The sequence below is a fragment of the Sander lucioperca genome, chromosome 6, assembly GCF_008315115.2.
Source record: "Sander lucioperca isolate FBNREF2018 chromosome 6, SLUC_FBN_1.2, whole genome shotgun sequence".
In the NCBI taxonomy this organism is placed as follows: Eukaryota; Metazoa; Chordata; class Actinopteri; order Perciformes; family Percidae; genus Sander; species Sander lucioperca.
This window is the reverse complement of record NC_050178.1, coordinates 25,499,503-25,523,017: the sequence shown is the minus strand read 5'-3', so window position 1 is coordinate 25,523,017 and position 23,515 is coordinate 25,499,503. Positions and strand designations below refer to the sequence as shown.

At 42.0% G+C, this 23,515-nt stretch overlaps 1 protein-coding gene across 1 annotated transcript in view; it reads right to left on the bottom strand.

Annotated features, from left to right (window-relative positions):
• LOC116052795 (dedicator of cytokinesis protein 3-like) overlaps positions 1 to 23,515 on the bottom strand; it is a 171,042-nt gene that overhangs the window by 114,180 nt on the left and 33,347 nt on the right. Inside the window, exons 4-5 of the mRNA XM_036002229.1 lie at positions 21,717 to 21,772; positions 3,309 to 3,405 (exon numbers count right to left, since the gene is read on the bottom strand). Of these exons, the coding sequence (XP_035858122.1) occupies positions 3,309 to 3,405; positions 21,717 to 21,772 (153 nt within the window). The remainder of the gene's footprint in view (positions 1 to 3,308; positions 3,406 to 21,716; positions 21,773 to 23,515) is intronic.

Here is a 23,515-nt window from a genome sequence, read left to right as displayed (position 1 = left end):
TATTATAGCTTGATATGTCGCTATCAGCTGGCACATAAGCACTATTACAACTTGTGCAATGTTGATCATTTGTTGGTAGATGCCGCGGTCCATTTTGTCTAGCAAAACTTTGTTTGCAAATGAATTGAATGTTGTGCGATTCAGTGCGAAAATGAATGGAAACACCTTAAAATGTCTCAAATCAATTCGATATACCAATTTGATCGCAAAACAGCATCTGACGTCATTACGCACAAGTTTTTATTCCCTTTAAAGCCGTTGGATGGAAACACACTTTCACCAGCTTTATTCGCGTGAGTTTTTTTTTACCGAACTTCAGATAATTCGATTGACAAATGGATGGAAACTTAGCTCCTGTCATGACACATGAACTCTAACCCTAACCCTAACTTGTCATGACAAAAACCGAATGACACTTACTAAAAGAAGCGCTATGTCATAAACGTTTATGACTTGTTTAAAATGTTTATGACACGTTCATGACAGTGTCATGTCACTCTTATGTAGATACCGTCAAGTAAAGTGTAACGATTTGGGTAACTGTTTTACTGTTTTTGCGACATCTTTCCAAAAGTGAATGAGTAATCGTGTTAAAAAAATCGTGATTTCAATATTGGCCAAAATAATTGTTAGGATTTTTTTCCACAATGGAGTAACCCTACTTTTCAAGCATTGGGCAATGCGTTGCTTATATGTGTAAACCTTTGTATGTTTAACTTACGTTGTCCCGTCTAACAAAGCAGGAGATCACTTGGAGGTGGTTACATTTGTTTCATCTGTTTTTAACCCTGTTATGTCGGCATCCTTCACCAGCGCATCTCTTCACCTCATCATTGTCAGTTTATTGTGCTGTAATTTCGGTTGGAAACGGAAAATCTGTCATGCATACGCTTACAAAGACAGTTGTCGTTTCATCCCTTCGACTCGAACAGACGGCAAAGACAAAAGTCTGTTCACTCAGAATTCAAAACACAGAGCCGACTGACTGTCCTCGCCCGCAAAAATCCTTCTATAAGCCATTTGTTCAAGCAGCAATCGCAACTCGTCTTTACGTTTTTAGTGGTGGCGCCCTTTACTGGCCGTAGTAGTTATGACGGGAGCAAAGCAGGAACTAAGGTGACGAAGTATAAGAGCGCCAAGTTCCTCATAAAGGGCCGCGTTCAGACAGGAGCGTGGCTATGTTCCCACATTTCTAAGATTTCATCCCCCTTTCTCCCAATTTGGCAGCCAATTACACCCAACCTATTATCCAATAGCAATGGACTACAGATGGAATGTAACCCTAACCCTAACATAGGACCTAATTTTAAGAAAAATCTTAGAAATGTGGGGACATAGGGCTGTGGGACCATTGGGCTGTGGGACCATAGGGCTGTAGGACCATTGGTCTGTAGGAACATAGGGCTGTGGGACCATAGGGCTGTGGGACCATTGGGCTGTAGGACCATTGGGCTGTGGGACCATTGGGCTGTGGGACCATTGGGCTGTGGGACCATTGGGCTGTAGGAACATAGGGCTGTGGGACCATAGGGCTGTAGGACCATTGGTCTGTAGGAACATAGGGCTGTGGGACCATAGGGCTGTGGGACCATTGGGCTGTGGGACCATTGGGCTGTGGGACCATTGGGCTGTAGGACCATTGGGCTGTAGGAACATAGGGCTGTGGGACCATAGGGCTGTGGGACCATTGGGCTGTGGGACCATTGGGCTGTAGGACCATTGGGCTGTAGGAACATAGGGCTGTGGAAATATAGGGCTGTGGGACCATTGGGCTGTGGGACCATTGGGCTGTGGGACCATTGGGCTGTAGGACCATTGGGCTGTAGGAACATAGGGCTGTGGAAATATAGGGCTGTGGGACCATAGGGCTGTGGGACCACTGGGCTGTGGGACCATTGGGCTGTAGGAACATTGGGCTCTGGGAATATAGGGCTGTGGGAACATAGGGCTGTGGGAATATAGGGCTGTGGGAATATAGGGCTGTGGGAACATAGGGCTGTGGGAATATAGGGCTGTGGGAACATAGGGCTGACCCCGTTCAGACAGCCTGCGTTGGCCGGCAACAACGCAGGTCTTTGAATGGGGGTGGTGTGTTTAGGCTGCGGCGGGGGGTGTAAAGTTAAGCCGGACTCAACTTTTGGAGAAACACAACCCTACGTCACGCTTCAGTGGCCAGTCATGTAACCGGAGATCAGACTGTTGCAAAAACCCTAAAAAAACAAAACCTAGAATCTTCAGCTCTTTACCGCCCTGTTTGAAAATGCCTTTTGACACTCGATTAAACTGCAAAACACACACAGACATACACACCGTCATTGACATGATGCATTCCCTAGCCCCTTACCTTAATCTTAACCATCACAAGTAAATGCCTAACCTTAACCCTTACCCTCACCCTAACCATAACCTAATTCTAACCCTAATCCTAAAACCAAGTCTTAACCCTCAAACAGCCCTTTAAACTTGTGGGGTCCAGCATTTTGGCCCCACAAAGCTGTCGGGACCCCACAAGAATACTGGACTCCCAGTTTTTGGACCCCACGAATATAGTTAAACAAGCCCACACACACACACACACACACACACACACACACACACACACACACACACACACACAGCTAGGAGGATACAAGACAAAAGTACTGGCATCATTCCATGTGTCGAGGAAGGACGTAATGCCGTATCAGAATGAATAAAATGCTCCAAGCAAATGTGAGAAAACTTTCAAAAATGAAAATTTCAAAGCAGCTGTCTCTCTGTTTAAATCTTCTTTTTTTTTTTTTTTTTTTTTTAAGTCAGTGACATAATGTGGACATTCAGAGCTGCCATCCCTGCAAACATCATAACATCTTAAACACACAACCGGCTGTTTTCTATTTTGGCATCCCCATCAATTCCACTGAGCGCAGCTATTATTTGTACTTTCACAACTGAACAACAAACCACTTAACATTTGCATCACTTGTGTCCCCCTTTGAGCTGATGAGATTATGTACAAATAATAATGTTTGCCGTGCTCCAATAGAAACTCCCTTCTTTGTGATAAAGTTTGTAACACCAGAGTTGTGCAGACAAGTAGGCTGACAGATTTGCCAACTAAAGCATTAATAAGCATAATTAATGACCTGGGTTTGGCATTAGGACGGGTTATGCTTTTTGGGATTATAGCATAACATAATTCCACTTGAGTGCCTCTGGTTTACTCCCTCTGTCGCCTTAAAGCATGATGCAGCAAAGTGCAGCCCCTTGAAAACAACCTGCAGAGACGTGAGACACTGAAAGAGAAATATGGTGTGCTTCTTTCTTACCACATAGAGCTGCTTCCACAGTAAGGCCCATTCCTGCAGTGTTGACGTCACCTCGGTAACTATGGGGTCTTCCAGAGGCACCACCGTCTCATGCGGCCTGGACAGGAATATAACAGAAACACATGTTTTATTTCTTTAGTTCAATTATTCCTTTCAGTTGGGGTCTTCAACGTTTTTTAGGCCAAGGACCCCTTAGCTAAAAGAGAGACGGAGCAGGGACCCCCTACTAAGATAAGATAAGATATACTTTATTGTCCCCGAAGGGAAATTAGTTTTGGACTCTGTCCGTTCCGCAGCTTTACAAAGACAACACAACATACAGAAAATAAGCATCTCTCAACACGTACACTCATGCAACACAAAACATGCTCTCACATACATTAGACAGGTACCTATATAGTAAGCGCATTAACTCCTCCTTTCAGTGGCAGTTTTCAATTGAACAACCCTGTCAGCTGCATTTTCCGCAGTAAGTGTAACACAGCCCTTGCACAATGAGATATTGCACAACTAACATATTGCCCAACCCCAATAAGCCTACATATTGCACAAATGACACAATGCACTGACATAATGCACAACTCCGATAGCCTATGTATTGTACTACATACACTGTAAGAAAAACATCCGTAGGAAAACAGATAATGTCCTGGCAGACAATTACCAGTACCTTTTCCGTTGTTTACGGACACTTCTGTTAATCCAAAAATGGAAAATTCTGTCGATTTACAGTATATCCTCTGTACCTTTAAATGGACATTTCTGTTAATCCTAAATTCACACCTGTGAACAATCATTACAGAAAATTCCTTCATAATAACACTATGGCAGTGTATATTGTATAACATTTAGTTGCATTAAACTGGGCCGGATGGATGAAAAAGGAGGGATATTCCTTCAATATATATTTTTTTATATATATTTTTTAATGTTAAACATACATGTGGAAGGCACAGTGTAAATGTATGTGGATGGCTACCAGTGGCTACCTTACCTATAGTAAACCTATCTTCAATATTGTGTAAATTAAGTCAAAAACAACTTTCAAAAAGATTATCGATTACCCCCCCCCTTGTTAAAGATCTCTGCTTTACAGGATCCAGATGTCCACAAGTAAAACACACTTAACCATTTCACGCACTGATGAATGAACGATTTGGGGGGAAAAAAATCTAATTGCGATTTTCCTGCCAGATATTGCGATTATGATTTGCGATTTATTTCTTTTTTTGGCCACAGAGAACATGCTGGGCTGGGAGCCCCTGACTCTAACGAGAAAGGCCTCCTCTGAGCCACAGTACTGGAGGATCGTTAAGCAGACAACAATATGGTAGGAAAAAAAATGTCTTTAAGAATTTATATTTTAGTTATGAATAAGTCAGTCAGAATGTTATAAATCTGTTGTTTTACTCAAAGTTTTCATCCCAGCACTTGTAGCCTACCTATGGAGTTGTAAACAAACTTTGTGTTCAATATATATATATAATAGTTTATATAATAGTGCCATGTCAATTATATAGTGTGGCACTGATTAAGCGCACTTGGCCTTGGTTCAGCACCATCGCTGTCCATCAGCTGTCTCTGTCCGTGGTGCTGAAACATTGTTACTTGACTGGCAAACTGCTTTCTTTATTCGTCAACACAAACTTGTCAAGACATGTGTCTTTTCTTTGTGTTTTATTTGACATATAGGCTTACTTGGCTCAACAAGTGACACATTATAACACATGCGTTCATCAGATATTTTACCGTTTTTTGTTAACAGTTTTAATTTTAAAATTATTTGGTAGCAGAGGGCCCCGTGATGAAGCTCCGCCCCCACTGTACTGAGAGTCTAGCTCCGCCCCTGACTGCCACCGACTGGCCAGGGGCTGTAAAAGCCGCACAAATTTTACAAATCCGAGATGGCCGACAGACACACACACATGCTGAGCAGTTCAGGTAAATCCTGCCAATGCTTCCATAGCAGGAGACCCGTGCAAGTAAAAAAAAAAATGTTTTAACATCAAGTAAGGAGTAATACAGTTGTGAAATTATTGACAAAAATTAAAATGATTACAAGTATTGATTGTCTGCTAAATTGGACATCATGCGTCGCCATGTTTCAACTACAATTCATACTATTACAGTGACTTTGTTTTCTTGAAGATACTTAATCTTGCAGTAACTGTTTTGGCGGAAAATGTATTAATTCATGTCATTCGAATATGACTTGTAGTTTCTGTTAAAAAAAGAGCGTGAGGGGGGTCCTGTTATATGTGAAAACATTAGTTTAACACCATTAAAAACTTTTTTATTATTATTTTTCTGGACGGGAAACTGACAACTGCGTCGGTCTTAAACTAGCAAAGACACGTGCGTCGGGCTTTGCGTTGCGCTGTGCTGCGCCGGGAGGAGGGGGCTAAATTTTCATATTGTGTTAACAAACCGCAACGAAAAAATTATACTCATTCTGCCTTGGCCTTTCCTTGTAGCAGAGTATGTTATTGATACTTTTAAGATAAGGACCTGAATGTTTCTTGCACCATATTCAGACTTCGCTGCCTCATTCATATGCACTCACTCCATCACTTCATTCCTGACCTTTACAGAAAACATACACAATGTTGCTTTGATTTCATGATGTTGGGTCCAATATCTAAAAAGAGAAAATGTTGAATGTTGGTACAAACACGGCAGCACCTTTTAAAAACACTTGCGGACCTGTTCCACGGTGAGTTACGACTGCACTACCTGAAGACCTCGGCTCACCTCACTAACTTGAGAAATCACTGTGCGCTCACTCTCTCCTCCCTCTCCTCCCTCCCTCATACATCATTTCCAACATCGCTGTTCGCCTAAATTGAAAGCTGAGTCACCGTCTCAGCCCTGGAGTCAGGAATATTAGAGTCCCTCTCTCTTGGTTTCTCTATCCTCTCTCTCCTCCTGTGTCACTTCTCTTCCCTCTCTCTCTCTCAAAACTGATTAATTAATAAAAGCCGTGTGCTAGATGAGCTGATCTGCCCTGGGAGCCGTAGCTGCCGGTCGCCTGGTGATTTCACCCACATTAGTTACACTTGTATCTCAGTCGCTGCCCCTCCTCTTCTCCTCTGTTCTACTTCTCACTCAATCTGATCTTGCTCTCCTCTTTCCTACCTTCCTTTCGGCTTCACTTTCGCTTCCCTGCCTCACATTGTTCCTCATCAAGTTGTCTTTGTTCTGGCACATTTCCATCATTCCTCTCAGGCTACGGCTACATTAACATTGCTACGTTTTGATTTTTAAGCAGAGTTTTGAGCCAAAAGCGGTCTCAGTGCACACAAGTGTTTTTAGCTCCAGTGGAAGAACTAATCTCCGTTTAAACTAACACGCCCAAACCAAAATATCTCATCAACATTCTGGTATACCGGGCATAAACAGGAGGCAACGTGGAGACTCCGCCCGCTGCTGGTAGTTGCCATGGTAACGTTAGTAGCTTAGTCTCTGAGAACGAGACGTCGTGACCGATAAGACCCAATCAGGAGGAGAAACGTTGGCGTCAGTGTCGGTGTGGCCGTTGAGACTGCAACACAACCCCGCAGATGCCAAACCAAAACGGGTCAGAAGTGTTTTTAAATTTCTCTGGTTCAGGGGCTCGGAAAGGGGGAACAGGGGGAATGAGAGGTGGAAACGCTGGAGCAGGGGGAATGAGAGGGGGAAACGCTGGAGCAGGGAGAATGAGAGGAGGAAACGCCAGAGCAGGGGGGAATGAGAGGGGGAAACGCCAGAGTAGGGGGAATGAAAGGGGGAAACACCAGAGCAGGGGGAATGTGAGGGGGAAACGCCGGCAGCAAGGGGGTATGAGAGGGGGAAACGCCAGAGCAGGGGGAATGAGAGGGGGAAACGCCGGCAGCAAGGGGGAATGAAAGGGGGAAACGCCAGAGTAGGGGGAATGAAAGGGGGAAATGCCAGAGCAGGGGGAATAAGAGGGGGAAACGTGGCAGAAGATAGTCCTTTTCAAACCAAAACGTAGCAATATAAATGTAGCCTACAGCTACACCAGTGGTTCCCAACAATTTTGGTCTGAGGTTCCCCCCCACAGCCCTCTCAGATGAACTCACTTACCCCTTCATTGATTCCCAATGTATGTTCCAAATGTATAACACTATTCATTAGATAAAAGTGGATATTGTTTAGTTTTTTTACACAATTTAACCGTTAATTTTAAGGTTGTTTGGTCAGCTATCATACTACTACTAGCATAGGCTACTACTATGGAGTGGATCTGAATATTTGACCCTTAATCCAGTTTTTAGCAAACTTTTTTAACCGTTTATTTAAAACTTTAAGCTAATTATTTAGGTGACTACTTTTAGCTATTTATTTCTACCATTTATTCTTTACTTTTAGTTACCTGTTAAAACTTTTGTGCCCGCTTGCTCGCTAGTTTTCACACATTCTTACATAACTGCAACATCTAGTGTTCAGGTGTTACAGTTGACTTCTTGTTGATATTTGGATATTCTTTAAATTAAATCATAATTTCTATTTTTTTGGAGCTGCTCCACAATTATTCCACATACTGGCAACTAACGAAGTACCCTCTTGGGCACAATTACCCCTGGTTGGGAATCACAGATCTACACAACCACATATTGGTTGAAATACGTATATCTTTTTCTACGTTTACGCCTTGCGTTCACACTACTCCAGCATTTCCGAGCCACTAAAAGGGAGGCCTTTGAAAGCCCCGCTGACCCCATTTTATTTTGAAATCTTCGGGGTTGCTTTGTAATTTTGACAGGCACAAACGGAGACCTTTAGAAACAACGGCGCTGACGCCAGTCATAACGTGTCCTTCCCTGATTCGTCATGACCCTGTCACGTGACCCTCTCCCAGAAAAAAAACAAGCTACAACATCCTGGCCTGACTGTCAGTGGTTATTTCGACACGCACGGACTCCCAATCTGTGTTCTCCTCCGCCTTTATCGCCTTGTAGTCGTGTTACTTTTAGTGACAGTTACACCTCGTCATCGGACAAAACAAAGAAATCTCTTGTCTTATTCTTCGCCATTGCTGCTCTTCCTCCGTAGTCTTTCTGCAAAGAAGCAACTACCACCAACCGGGCGGAGTATACATGCTGCTTCCTTGTTTACACCGCCACACGCATGCCCAGTATACGTGAATGGTCAAATGCAGAGCCTGAAGTTAACTTCTTTGGCCACCAGCCACTGTTAGGTGGATTTTAAAATCCACTAGCCACACAGGCTTTTTACCAGCTAATTCTTTAGCCTCATAAAGGATTTACGATGAGTTTTTGTGGTCCTTAATTGCTTCTAATTTGAAGTTTTTAGTCCCGATTACCAACTGTTCTAACTCCACTTTCTCTGAGCCAAACACGACAGTCAGTGCAGTCCATTCGTTTTGTACTGCTGTCGTAAATCAGACACTCAGGAAACTTGCCGTTGTCGCCAACTGACCACTTGGTATTAAAGCGTCTTTTTTCTTTTTTACTTTTCCTTTTTGGTTTTGGTTTTAACCTCTTTGCCCCAGTAATGTGCCGCCACACTCATGAGTTCAAATCCAAGGAAATGGCGGATTTGGTTGAAATATGAAAGAACAACAGCGGCCAAAAACAACTAATGCCAACGTAGCAGGTAGGTTGATAGCTTCACCCGTGTGGTCAGGGGTTAATTTCAGGCCCATTTTGTGGCAATTTTGTCTAAGTATAAACAGAGATTAGTTCTGCTACTGGAGATAATACTCTTGTGTAGACGGAGGTAGTTTTTGTCTCAAAACGCCACTTAAAAACCAAAACCTAGGCTGTGTCTCATTCCGCATACTTCCGTCAGTACACAGCTAATGTGCACTGACCACTTACTGCCGTAGTGCCCACTTTCGATGGTTAGTATTGTCCCAAAATTAACATTTATGTTAAAACACTTACCGGAAATGACTAGCGGGATGAACATGACGAACGCAACACGTGAACGCGATTTTCCAGCCCGCCAAATGAGGAGTGGCCGGCTCGGCTCGTCACCTCTCAAAATCTGACGAAAATCTTTTAAACTGACCATTGTCAATCTAAAACGAAGACAGATTCAGCAACGTTATGGCCTATTTCTCACTTAAAAAATTTTCAGAAACACATTTTGGTGAACTATTTTCGTAAAATACAAGACTGTATTCCGTCCAGGCCACCATCACAGTCGGTTTAAAATTCTCGAGCAGCCAGACCCACGTGATGCGTTTGTCAAATCAGCTGCCGGTCAAGGGCTCCCTTCCGCTTTGTAGTCATGATGGCGCCCGTTTAGTGCGAGTAGGGTCCATCGTTTCACACTGAACTTTTTGACCTTTTTTAGGGGGTCATCCGGGTACTTTCAGTGCACTGACTTTTTGCTTTATCTACACTATATACTTAAAACTTAAGTGTTTGAAGTGTGCAAGTAGGCGGTTTGAGACACAGCCCTCGTAGTGTAGATGTAGCCTCTGTCTCTAGTCTGCTTTTCCTTTCCTCCACTTCTTTTTCTCCTATACTATTCTCTTATTTTGCATATGTTCCCTTTCCTTTTTCTCCTCTCCTTCCATCTACTCCATTCGGTCTTTATTCCTCCACGCATCTCTTCCCACTTTCTCCTTCTTGTCTCACTTCCACCATCTTTTCTTCCCCCTCTCTGCACTCAACTTATCTCTCCAGCTTTTAGTCTTCTCCCTCCTTCATCTTGCCTGACCTTTTACTCTAAAAGTCCGAGCCTCTTCTCTCTCTGCCCCAAGCTGATTTCTGTCCTTCGTCAGTCTAAAGACACCTTTGCTTCATCCTAATATTTATATATTTCTAGTTAGGGACCGTTCGGTATTTATGGAATGGACCACCAGAGGAAAATAGGGGAGGGTCATGTCTTTTTATTCTTTGTTGAGGGGAGGGTCATCCAATTTGTTTTAGTCAAGGGGTCACCCAACGTTTGCATTCATGAGAACAGCAACATTTCAAAGTGGCTTGTTTGGTGCATATTTATCCATGTAGCTCCATGTAGCGCTCTCAGTCTCGGCCCCTATCGCTAGCAGATTGGTCCCTCCCTGTTTAGTCAGCCAGACAATTTGAGTTGCAGCTTTAGAGACCGTGGGATTTACCAAACTGAATAAATCCCGCTCGCACATATAAACACAAAACTGCTGTAACTAAGACATCTGATGAAAAAATAATTGTATTCGTTAGCATGATGCCGTACTGTTTAGTTCAAAAACATCCAAAACACCGTACGAAAACATAACGGATCAGACGCAAGCTTTTATTTTGAAAAGTCAAAGCTTGCGGACTGCACCAAGCCGGGAGGGCATGAGACGGGAGGTCTCCAGGCTGCAGCCATACCCGACTCAAATATCCTTTTGGTCCCGGTGATATTATATATATATATATATATATATATATATATATATATATATATATATATATATATATATATATATATGACAGCCTTTTCAAGGCATTTGAGAAGGAAGGAGTGGTAGCATGCAAGCTCCCAAATTGACGCTCAGAAATGGAGTTTTGGATAATGTTCAGCTTCGGCAACTTTACCTATACTAAAATATACAATGACTGAGGAAGCCTAGTGACGAGTCCATTAGTATTTCAAGTAATGCAGTAATGCATGAAGTGTGCATTTAGTTTCCATGCTTATTGTGTTTCCACAACAATGTTAGTGAGTAAATCTACTGAAATGGCCACCACACCATAACAGAGGAGTGGGATGCGTAAGATGAGAATGCAGAGGTTTAGTCACATATGTCATGGCTGTTAAAAAACAATGACTATCTGTATGTTTTTGTCAACCGCAAACCAGTACAGCAGGCATCAATAAATTGTTGGGGAGGGTCAACCCTTTTTTCCATATCATTTTGGAGGGTCATTGAAAAATGATTGCTGGTGAAGGGAGGGTCAGGTCTATTTTGACTGAAGATCCCAAAACTCCTCCGGTGGCCCCTGAAATAAATAACGAACAGTCCCTTATGCATGTCCCTAATGCTGTTCTCATTGCAGATATTGTATTCTTGAACTCTCTCTCTCTGTGATATTTGGGGACTTCTTTTTGCCTTTGCTTGCGTCACCTAATAACTAAACCCCACAGATGTGTATTGAACTGTATTATTCTCTCTCTCTCTCTCTCTTACTTTAACTGACATCATAAATGCAGCCGTGTGAGTTGATGGTCTTCTAATATTTTGTGTACAGAGCTTTCCACGATTTGACCTCTTTGAAACATTTCTTGAAATACTGATTCCAAAGACCACTTAGTACCAAAAAGGTAGAGGTTTATTATCTCAAAACAAAGTTTATCGAAGCAATTTGTTTTCCGTTTTTGACTCCATTTGTTCAGCTTTTATAGTTTGAATGTTCTTTGGTGAACTTCTTTCTTTCTCTGACGACCGGTTCCCAAAACTTGAGATGAGATGATTCTCGCATCAATCTTTCATTTGAACATGACTTTAAAGTAATTGAGTTGATTTTACAAACACAACTGGATCTGAATCTGGGATCAGTCGGTGTCTGGCGGCCGGACTTCTTCGCTCATTAAATGTCTCGGCACGACAGCACGCTTCACAACTCTAAAATCCTTCATATGTTCGCTCTCGTTAGATAAAAAGATGGCATCAAAGATGGAGACTCTGAATCGGACTGTGATGTGTTCGGAGCCGGCTGGCTTCTGTCCTGCCCACAGCTTCATCAATCACAACCTCCAAATAAGCCATTACTTTTAAAGCTGCCTCTTTCATTTACATTTCCTCACATGAACCCCAAACACTCACCACTTGATAGTTGTTGCGGCTGTAAGCAGTCCAACAAAGTGCTGCCGCGAGGGACTAAACACAGAGATGCAAAAACGCACTATGGCGCACTCGAGATTGTATGATTTACTGCAATGATTTATTCCTCTTCTTCCACGCGTAAAATACAACTAGTACTGCAGTTACCAAATGTAAAGTTACTTTGTGAGTTGAAATAAGTGCGTTAGTGCGGCGGTCAACAGAAAGTGTTCGCTCCCAGGCTCACCCCCCTCTCTGTTAAAACTAGAGATGTTCCGATACCGGCCACGATACTGCCTAAAACGCTGGTATCGGTATCGGGAAGTACTGGAGTTTATGCACTGATCCGATACCACGTAATAAAGCCCTAAAGAAAATCTACGTTAAAGTAGTTTATTTATGTTCTTTTTCCCGTTATAACTGACTGTCAAACTGCAGAATAAAATAAAGTTCTGGGACGTTCGTTGTTTGAGTTTGTTCATGTTTCACAAAGAGTTTAACCTGAGCCAGACTGACAACAAAGATAGAAATAATATCACATCCATACAGGGATAGTAGTATACAGTTGTTAAAACATAATAAAATATATGACACAATGGTATCAGATCGGTACTCGGTATCGGCCGATACGCAAGTTCAGGTATCAGAATTGGTATCGGGAAGCAAAAAATGGTATCGGACCATCTCTAGTCAAAACCCCCAAAAACCCAGGTGAACATGTGAAGCAAACACATATGTTATCACTTCCGCTCCAACCGCGATGAACACGCCCACCAACTTACAACATAAGTGCACGACACAATAATCAACAAACAACATGAATGAGACCATAAACAACATACAATATGTGGCTCCTACAATGGTGAAAACCAAACAGGGATTTGATTCGCTGACTCATCAGACGTGTGTGTGTGTATATATATATATACTGTATATATATTTACATCTGAGAGACAATGCTGGTAAGAGGGATCTTCCTATTCAAACTTATACATTCATTTATGACGAATAAAAAGACCAAGAAAGTGATTTTTTTCCAAACAAGTCTATGCGTATTTAAACACATTGTGAAAACGGTAGTGGTTTGGTTAGGTTTAGGCACCAAAACTACTCAGTTAAGTTAAGAAAAAGATCATGGTTAAGTAATCAGACGTTACTACACTTCCGGTTATACCGTTTGTTCCATAAAGTAAAAAAACAAACAAAAAAAAGACTGGCAGTTTACTTTCATTTTCCAACGGGACTCAAACCCCGGACTCTTGGGTGAATGTCGTCCCCCCCCAACCTGCACGCTGCATTGAACGCGCAACGTTCGCGGACCGCTGAATGCATCTTTTAACCGGCTACACCTGCTGCGCACACACGGCGTAGGATTGTGTGAGTCACAGGCGAGATGGAGAGCATTTAGCTTTGGGATTGTTGTTTCTTCAGTTTTTGAAGCCGGCACGGAGCTGTGAAACAGCAATCTACTGCCAGCTGTTATCAGAGGACGCAGGTGACGGGACACGAGAAATAAAAACAGAAACTCTCAAAATGAATCTACCAATAAAGAAATATACACTTTATATTCCTAGTCCCCCCCCCCCCGATTGCCTGCGAGCATCTCCTGACTATACGGTAATTTCTCTGCTGTGCGACAGAAAGTCGCGTCATTAGCCTATTTTTACAAAAACGTGTTTCTTTAGAAATAAACAATGGGCAAATAGAGTCTTTTAACGCTTCAGATGTAAAGTTATTCGCTGTCAAAGGGACGCCAAAATGAATGGCAGTCAACGGGATGCTAACGGTGTATATGAAGAGCTTAAAGGTGATGCGTCTCTCGTGTTAAACCAGCAGTTTAGGAGGAGACAAGAAGGGAAAAAGAGAAAACAATTCACAGCGAGAAAAACGATAAAAAAAAAAAAGAGGCAGGATGGAACGAATGTAAAGGAAAAAAAGAAGACAGTGTACAATAAAACTGTATTGTCACGCCTGAAGGAAAATATGACCAGTTTTGAAGAAATGAATATTAGAATATAAATAATAAGAACGTGTTCAAAGTCTGTACCAAACATCAAAACAGCAGTAAGCAGCGCACGCGCACACACACGCACACGCGCACACACACACACACACACACACACACACACACACACACACACACACACACACACACAGTGTCAGAAATGAGTAGCATCAAACCCCATATGCTGACATTAACCTCAGGGTTAAATGCAGGACAGAGGCCGTTTGACCACTGCGTCCTTAATGGGAGCTGACTGTCGCCCTAACATGTACACACACGTATACACACACTTTTACACGCTGTGCTTCTAAATGTATGTTTTCCCACAAAGTGTTTTTACAGTATAACCACTGGGCTTCATCTGTTTACAGTATAACCACTGGGCTTCATCTGCAATTTACAATAAACATGGGTCCTTTTAAGCCACAAGAAATAACAACCAATGCTGCCATTTCTCTATAAAGGACAGGCTAATAAAGTCTTATAAAAAAAATCTTTCTCTTTGTCAGTGTATAACGAAACACTATGCACCTGCATGACCAGTATTTTCCCTTGGTTTGTGGAAGACTTAGGTGCGTGTATTTGGAGGGGGGGTTAAGGTGTCCTTCTTAAAGAAAATCTTACATTTTTAAATTTCAAAAAAGAGCAATTTCCCCATACACTTTGTTTCTCTTTGTGGGATTTTTGGGGCATTTTAGGCCTCTATTTGACAGGACAGCTTAAGAAATGATGGGGCGAGAGAGAAGGGGAATGACATGCAGCAAAGGGCCGCAGGTCAGAGTCAAACCCAGACCCCTGCGTCGAGGAGTAACCTCCACACATGGGCACCTACTCCACCAACCGAGCTATCCGGGCGCCCTCTCTTTGTATGTTTTTTTGCGTCTCTTTTGGCGTCTCTTTGTAGTCTGTGTCCCTCTGTGCTAGTTTTGCGTCTCTTTTTTTACCCAACTGTGGTCCGTTATTATCACCATATCTGTGTCTAAAATGTTGGAAAATCTAGAGCAGATAACAAATAAATAACATCCAAAAAGCTATCCGGGCGCCCTCTCTTTGTAAGTTTTTGCGTCTCTTTTGGCGTCTCTTTGTACTCGGTTTGTGTCCCTTTTGTGCTAGTTCTGCGTCTCTTTTTTTTTTACCTAATTGTGGTCCGTTATTATCACCATATCTGTGTCTAAAATGTTGGAAAAGCTACAGCAGATAATAAATAAATAACATTAAAAGAGCTCATGGACAAAACTTACTAAAAGATGTCCAACTACAGTCATAAGAGCTGAGAAGTCTTTGAGTTACATTCATTCGGCTTAGGGTGCTGCCCAAAACAGCTCAGGTGCTGCACCTGAACCTTATAAACGCAGGGAGATCCCTGATGATAATCGTGCCCAAAGGGTCTGATGTAACACTGATCCCAGGTGACGGGGCTCCTAACCCTCTCTCTTTCTAGCACGGGACTTACAGGAAGACGTTTGTTTAGGTGTGTGTATATCTAAGTACAGATATGATTCAGATTTAATTTTCTGTTAACTGCATGTGTTTTTGAAAATGCCTTTACATGTGTTTGTGCAGTACAGTAGTATGTTTCAGAGTGTTTAATACTGCCTGCATGAATGCAGCGTGTGTGTGTGTGTGTGTGTGTGTGTGTGTGTGTGTGTGTGTGTGTTTACAGGTCTATTTGTCTCTTGTGTGTAATTCCTGAAGTGCTGCTTTCTGATATTTATAAATGTCAGCTCTGAGAGTGTATTCACCCTGCAGAGAGGCAGACAGCTGGCAAAGCTTTCCTTCTGTTTATATTGTTAATTATGAATAAAAAAAACATCATACATTTTCAATAATGTAAACTTGTGTCACTTACTTAAATCTCTTTTTGTGTTGTGTGCAGTGTCAGCTGGCGATTAAAAAGGAATTTAAAAGAGTTGGAGAGCTACGAGGGCAGGACGTGAGAGTTGGTGTGGTTATTTAAAGTGCTCATATTATGCTCATTTTCAGGTTCATAATTGTATTTAGCGGTTATATCAGAATAGGTTAACGTGGTTTAATTTTCAAAAAACACCATATTGTTGTTGTACTGCACATTGCTGCAGCTCCTCTTTTCACCCTGTGTGTTGAGCTCTCTGTTTTAGCTACAGAGTGAGACATCGCACTTCTGTTACATCTTTGTTGGGAGTCGCACATGCTCAGTACCTAGGTAAGGACTACTAGCCAGTCAGAAGCAGAGTATGAGGGCGTGCCCTGACAGTAGCTAGGTAAGGACTACTAGCCAGTCAGAAGCAGAGTATGAGGGCGTGCCCTGACAGTAGCTAGGTAAGGACTACTAGCCAGTCAGAAGCAGAGTAGGAGGGCGTGTCCTGACAGTACCTAGGTAAGGACTACTAGCCAGTCAGAAGCAGAGTATGAGGGCGTGTCCTGACAGTACCTAGGTAAGGACTACTAGCCAGTCAGAAGCAGAGTATGAGGGCGTACCATGCTAGCAGCTAGGTGAGCATTATAACGTGTGTTCCAAAGTGACCACGTTTGTCTCTGAAGTAAAGGCTGGACTACAATAGAGCTGTTTGGAGCAGTTTGTGAACAGTGTTTTCTGTTGGAGGTGGTAAGTCCCTTTGGAGTGGACTTTGGGCTTTTTCACTTTGTAAACCTAAAACATGCACAAAAAAGATATATAACACAATAAAAGAAAGAGAAAAACCCAAAGAGCATAATATGAGCACTTTAAAGACACTGAGTGACACTGCATTTGTTTTCTGTTGAACAAATACTCACGTGGAACTATAATTAACTCAAATAACCATTTCAATAATCAATACACACAGTAGTGCTAGTAGAGACTGAACACAGTGTCATACTGTGATGGCGAGGAAGAATCTTTTCACCGAGTGAACTGTCAGTGAACCGTGTTAGTTCCTTTTCACACTTTGTTCTGTGTTGGCAGCGATTTCTCGGTTTGTGTTTCACATTCTTCCAGCACCCAGTGTCAACAACAGCTTCACCTCTGTTTGCTGTAAAGTTATCTCCATTTGTGCCACGAAGAGATTCAAAAGACTGGAGTCCAGCCTGTATGTTCTGGGTAGCGGTAGCTTTGTCAGGGGATCTGACACACTGAATAACACAAACAGAAGCATTTATTGACTTTTAATGAGCATTTCACTTGGTATAAAATGGTATAGTTCATATAGTTAGTCCATAGTATGTCCAATAGAGGTTATAATAATTATAGTCTTATATTCTTAGTCTCTTATTATTACAACCTCTTTGGTATGTCCACGATGACTTTGACCTACGTATGGTCGCTTGTCGCCCAGGATTTTCAGGATAAAATGGAGAAGAATGTCCTCTCATAGAGTATATATTGATCTTTCACTGCTTGGTTGTTTGCAGAAATCTGACTAAAGCCTCTAAATGAATCCTTTATTTGTAAAATAATCACCTTTGATTGAGCCCGACTTCCTCTTCCTCTGATACATTGACTACGTTGACATGCACACAATGTTCCGGTTTCCGCCCTTATTCTGAAAAAGACGATATTCCTACTAAGCTGTTTACACGGCTAATAAAAGTGAATATTCTACTCTACATATATATCAGAACTTCTCACCCCTTACCCCTTCCTGTCTTTTCTTTTTTCATCTGATTTCATGGGTTTCAAGTTGTTTCATTTTAAATCTTGTTGTATTCCCACCACACCTATTTGTATCATTCTGTGTTTTATGCTCGTACAGGTATACATGTTTTCGTCTTTGTCACTTTGGTGCAAAACTTGTTTGCTTTTAAAGTGCTATATAAATGAAATAAACTAAAACATATACATGTCCAAAGAATGCTTCTTAAACCAGAATAATACCGGCGTATTTTTTATTTATTTTTTTATCCAGGTAAGTCGATTGAGAACAACTTCTCATTTGCAACGAGGACCTGTCACATTCACACAGTTCCACATTCATACCTGGAAGCTGAACAGTACAACCACAGTCTGATCTGCTGGACACTGAGAAGCTCCACTGGAGCGGTTGGAGGTTAAGAGCCTTGCTCATGGGCACCTCAGTGGTGGTAATGAGGGAGGGACAAGCTCTTTCACTTTTCCCCACCGGGGATTGAACCGGCAACCTCCCGGTCCCAAGCTTGCTTCTTTAACACTAGAACGGCCATGACGGTCATTTTGACCGTTTTGAAATTTATATGTGTAATAACTTTGCTAAATAAAAAAATACAATCCTGCTGCTGCCTGACTTTTCCTAAAAAGAGTCTGCATTTTAATTTAAAATTGTTTTTATATACATTACACAAAAGGCAAAGAAAATACAATCACTTTTACCTATTTCGGCCATATACGGTCATATTGACCGCTCGGATTTTTGCGGTATTGTTTTACATTTTTCGCGCGGTTGAAGATGCATCTTGGTTGCTTAGTAACTACCATAGTCTCTGTCAGAGAAACGTAACTAGCGGTCTCGAGTAACAAGTGTGGGCATCACCGATGGGCCAAAGGCAAAGCCAGAGTCGGTAACGTAGGCTACTACGGCGTGGATGGACTGAGTTCTGAATCAGAAGGCAAACACCGGGCGCTCGCTCTGTGAAAGGCGCGGAACACGTAGATGGCCGGTAGCTGTCTACATGTTCATATAACTTTATACATCCTCGAACTGGCTGGAATCGTTGCACACATCCTCTCCAAGGACTGCACCAGCTGTAAAATTGTCCGGAGGAAGTTCATGCAGCAACTGGCAGAGAGCTGAGAGCGGAGTTTATGGAGGAAAAAAGGGCAGCGGTGCACGGTCCGAGCAGTGCTGTGTACCGCAGCAGACGCCAAAACAGAGGCAGTGCCAGGTTAGGTTATAGCTAAATGTTCAAATAAGATACTTAGAATTGTTATTTGGCTGTTATGAGTTAAGTTGAATGAATTTCCACACCATATTTTTCTGAATATTAATGTATGAAATAATTACGGTTTACTATGTCATGATATGAATTATTGAAACACGTATTACTACTCAAATGTATAATTAAACTCGTTAAAATGTACATTTCGGTGTTATTACGTTTTTCTAAAGATATCCTAACACAATACATAATACAATATCGCAATTAGGTATTTATCATGAGAGATTATAGAGTTTGGAACCTGGCGGTCAAAATGACCGCTCACGGCAGTTCTAGTAGTTATGGAATTCCGGCACTTCTAGTGTTAACCACTAGGCCATCACACATCTTAACTGGAAAAATGCTATATTCAGAATATGCTGTTTACATGACCTGTATCAAAGTCAGAATATTGTCATATTTGGAATAATAGTGGAATACTAAGGCCAGTTCGGTCTGCAGCGTTCTGAAACCTGCCAGTTCACGTCAATGAGAGACCATATAACGTTACCGTGCTTTCGGGCGGTCGTTGAGGCTCCGTCTAAAACTCTGCCATTGCGACCAGCTGTTTGTAACATAAAAATAAAATGGATTATCGATCATTTTATTTCTATAGTTTATAGCTGACTTTACCAGCTGACTTCTCTATTTGGCTGTTGAAACAGGAGACGTCTCTTACGTTCTAAAACCAGCCTCTGGAGACTCAACCAGCTGACTTCTCTATTGGCTGTTGAAACAGGAGACGTCTCTTACGTTCTAAAACCAGCCTCTGGAGACTCCACCAGCTGACTTCTCTATTGGCTGTTGAAACAGGAGACGTCTCTTAAGTTCTAAAACCAGCCTCTGGAGACTCAACCAGCTGAGTCACAGCGACACCATCAGCTGGTTTGAGTCGAGCTGAGACGGGCCGGTTCAGACCGCTGAAACTTTTCTCTGTGACGTTCTAAAACGGTTTCGTCTCGTTGCGAATCTTCAGTCTGAACTGAGCTTTAGTGTGCATGACAAATGCTGTGCTGTGTAGCCTTGTTTTTATAGTAAGAGCTTGGAAGAAAAGCTGAAACAAGAGCAGTGAAGTATGCTCATGTTCACACATACACACACACACAGACACACACCAGACACTTCTTTTAGACCCACTTGGTCATTAGTCCATAACGATATTTGTCATCATGCACCAGTCGCCTAGATTCAGTAAAACACACTCTGACTCTCCACTCAACACTCTCCGCTGGATCTTTGCCCCGGAGCTCTACTTAAAAACAATACAGGATTCACTAATTCCTATTAATTTACTCTCCATGCCTTTAATTAAAAAATCTTATGCAGATCGAGACACGCTCTGTAACTCTGATTAATCTGGAGTTTAAAAAAAAAAATAATAATAAAACTTTTTCCAATCATTATGCAAATGTATTAAAATATGTACTCTTGAACTTGAAAGGGAATCAGAAACGAGGAGCTTCATACCTTATTTAGATAGAGTGGCTCTCAAAACAACTGATCCCAACTGAAGACGAGATTTCATCAAATTAGCTCTTAAATGAAATAAAAGAAAAAGGCCTCCCGGCACTGTGGAAAAGCAAGTACACTCAAGTGTGGCGTCATCCCGAGAGAGGAGAGCAATTCAGTTTGTATTTCCTTACACTATCAGATCAGTGTTGCCATGGCAAAGATGCAGACAGATAAATATACCCTCATGGTATTAAATCATTATACATATCCTGTAGGGCTGTGCAATTAATCCAAACTTAAATCTTGATTACGATTTCAGCTCCTAATGATCACGAAAACACATGACAAGTTTTGCAAGTAAACTCTTATTTTGTCTTATGTTCTGAATGGGAAAAAAGTCTTCAAATGGGAAAAGTATTAAGGGAAAGTTTACAGTTTTAGGTGTTTTCACTGTTGATTTGTTTAACTTTTTCACAGTTTTTAGGTTCAATAATTGCAACATCTTTCTAACAGTCAATGAGTATTCGTGGTTTCCATAATCGAGCAGCCCTACTGAGTGTATGAGTGCATGACTTTCACGAGGTGCAGCCGACTGGTTTCAATATACGGAGCACTTTGAAATCTTTTTCACAGCGGGAGAAAAAATGACCAAAAAGAAGTTTTGTTCGGAAGCTGCAGAAGCCTGTGAAGTGAAATTGATGTGGATTCATTCAGTCTCTAAGGCAAGGCAAAAAAAACAAAAAAAACAGAGGAAGGAACTGAGTGATAACCAGATAAAAGGATCAAGCTGAAGGGGCTCATTCATCTTAGAAATCCAATAATAACTGGGTGGAAGACGCTTAATTGTGTTTTAAGCCCCCCATTGTCTCCTTCCAGGCAGCGCTGCGACCGTTGACGTCAAGGCACCTAACCCTAACCTTAACCCTAACCCTAACCATTGCCTAATCCTAGCCTTTTAAAATGACCTTTGTCGATCTGAAATGAAGACAGATTCAGCAGCTGCACGGCCTATTTCTCGCTTAAAATGTTTTCAGAAACACGTTTTGGTGAACTATTTTCGTAAAATACAAGATCGCATTTTGAACAAGCCACCATTACTGTCGTCTGGAGAAGCCAGACCCACGTGCCGCGTTCGTCACTTCCGGTTTTCATTTTTGGGGCGACAATACAGATTAGTGCCGCCTGCTGTTATGGAGACGTATTACGTCTCGTGCAGAACGCACGCTCATGTCACCGTCGCTTCGGTGTGTTCCGAGGCACTTTTTGAACCTCGGGGAGCCGACTGATCAGTCCGACTGCCTTTTCTGCCGACGGTCAGGGCCTTTAGAGGTTGTGAACTTACCCTCTGTTGGCGACGATGGCTTTCTTCAAGTGAATATAGCTGGCTGGGAAAACTCCCTGGAGAGACACAGACAGAAAAAAAAGATTTAAACCAGAATAAAACAATTTTTTCTTATAATAATGAGGATAAATTGTATGCACCATAAACATTTCATGAAAATAAGGCATCCAGCACACCTTCAAGAGCCTCGGGACTCACTTTCACAGACAAAAACAGTGTGACCAATCAATCCTTTCTGCCTTTTCTCCTGATGCTAGCACCACACAGACCTGCATCAGTGGCAGAAAATGGATTGCTACTATTTCCATCAGGGCTGTCTTTGATTCAAGAAATTCTCAGTCGACTAACACTCGTATGATTTTGTCGACTAATCGATAAGTTGATTTAATCAACAGATCTGTAAAACTGAGTTTCTCCACAAAGAATCAAGCAAAAGCACCACTTTAGATCTTGTATTTACCAGCGATGTACTCAGAAGTTTCTTGGAAATAAGTCATTCAGCATAAAAAAAGCATAAAAAATGACTAATTGCCTGAAGAAATCTTAGTCGACTAAGACCAAAACAACAGATTAGTACTAAACGACTAGGTGGGGGCAGCCCCAATTTCCATAACTAAACTTTTATTTTTGCCACATGCCAGAGTGCTGAAGGCCGAGTCAGCGGATCACAAAAATCATTAGCATTCACCCTCTGGGGACATGAATGTCTGTAGATAATGTCATGGCAATCCATCCAATATCTGTGCCGATATTTCAGTCTGAACTTTAGACTTTGTGAACCGAACAACCTATTGACTTCACCATCCCTCGAGCCGTGATGGTAGACTTAGTAAAGCTTATTTTATGACTATTTAATCTACTGTAAAGTACCCTCCACTCCTACCTGTAACACAGGCTGACAGAACAAGCTGCAGAACATGTAGAGAGAAGACTAGCTGCCCTGTAGCACATGCAGTGTGTCTCCGAGGTGCACTGATCAATAATTCATGGGGGGGACTGTGAAGGTTATAATAAAAGCTGCTGGCATGCCAGCCGGGTCGCTTCATTTTGTTTTAATGACTTAATATAAACTCAATACAGCTACAGAACACAGTAAAAACTAACTGTAAAAGACTGTAATATTATAGCAGCTGGGGTTTCAAAAAACACTGTTAATAAAAATAAAAATAAACAGTAGTTTCAATAATTAAAGTTACTATATGTAACTTTTTAGTGTTTCACATAATGATCTTAAATGACCTGTAACAGCAAATGAGACTAAACGCACAGCCCGACACACGTGTCTTTGCTAGTTTAAGACCGACGCAGTTGTCAGTTTCCCGTCCAGCGCCCACGTCGTTTAGATAGCAAATGCACCTGCTCCCATCTTTGCGCCCATGGGTGTGCTGGTCTTACAGGGAGGTGTGTTCAGGTGCATTCTGGGCGTATTGCTATCTTGAGGCAGCGGGAAGTGATCGCGCCATTGACCAACAAAAACCTGGTCTAAAGTGAATAGGCAGCATCTCATTGTTATTTTAACAGCAAATTAGTAAAATGCGCCTAGGCTTATGTACAGCGCGTGCACACTATGCTTGTTACACACACACACACACACACACACACACACACACACACACAGGGACGTACAGCAGCACACACACATGCAGAATATTACAAATAAAAATATTACGGTGCAAATCCTCCATCATAATAGCAATGCTCCAAGGTCCAAACGCGCCTGGCTTTTAAAGAGAATGGGAGATGATCTCTGATTGGTGTATTGCATGTTACGCCCAAAACACACATCTGATTAATGAAGA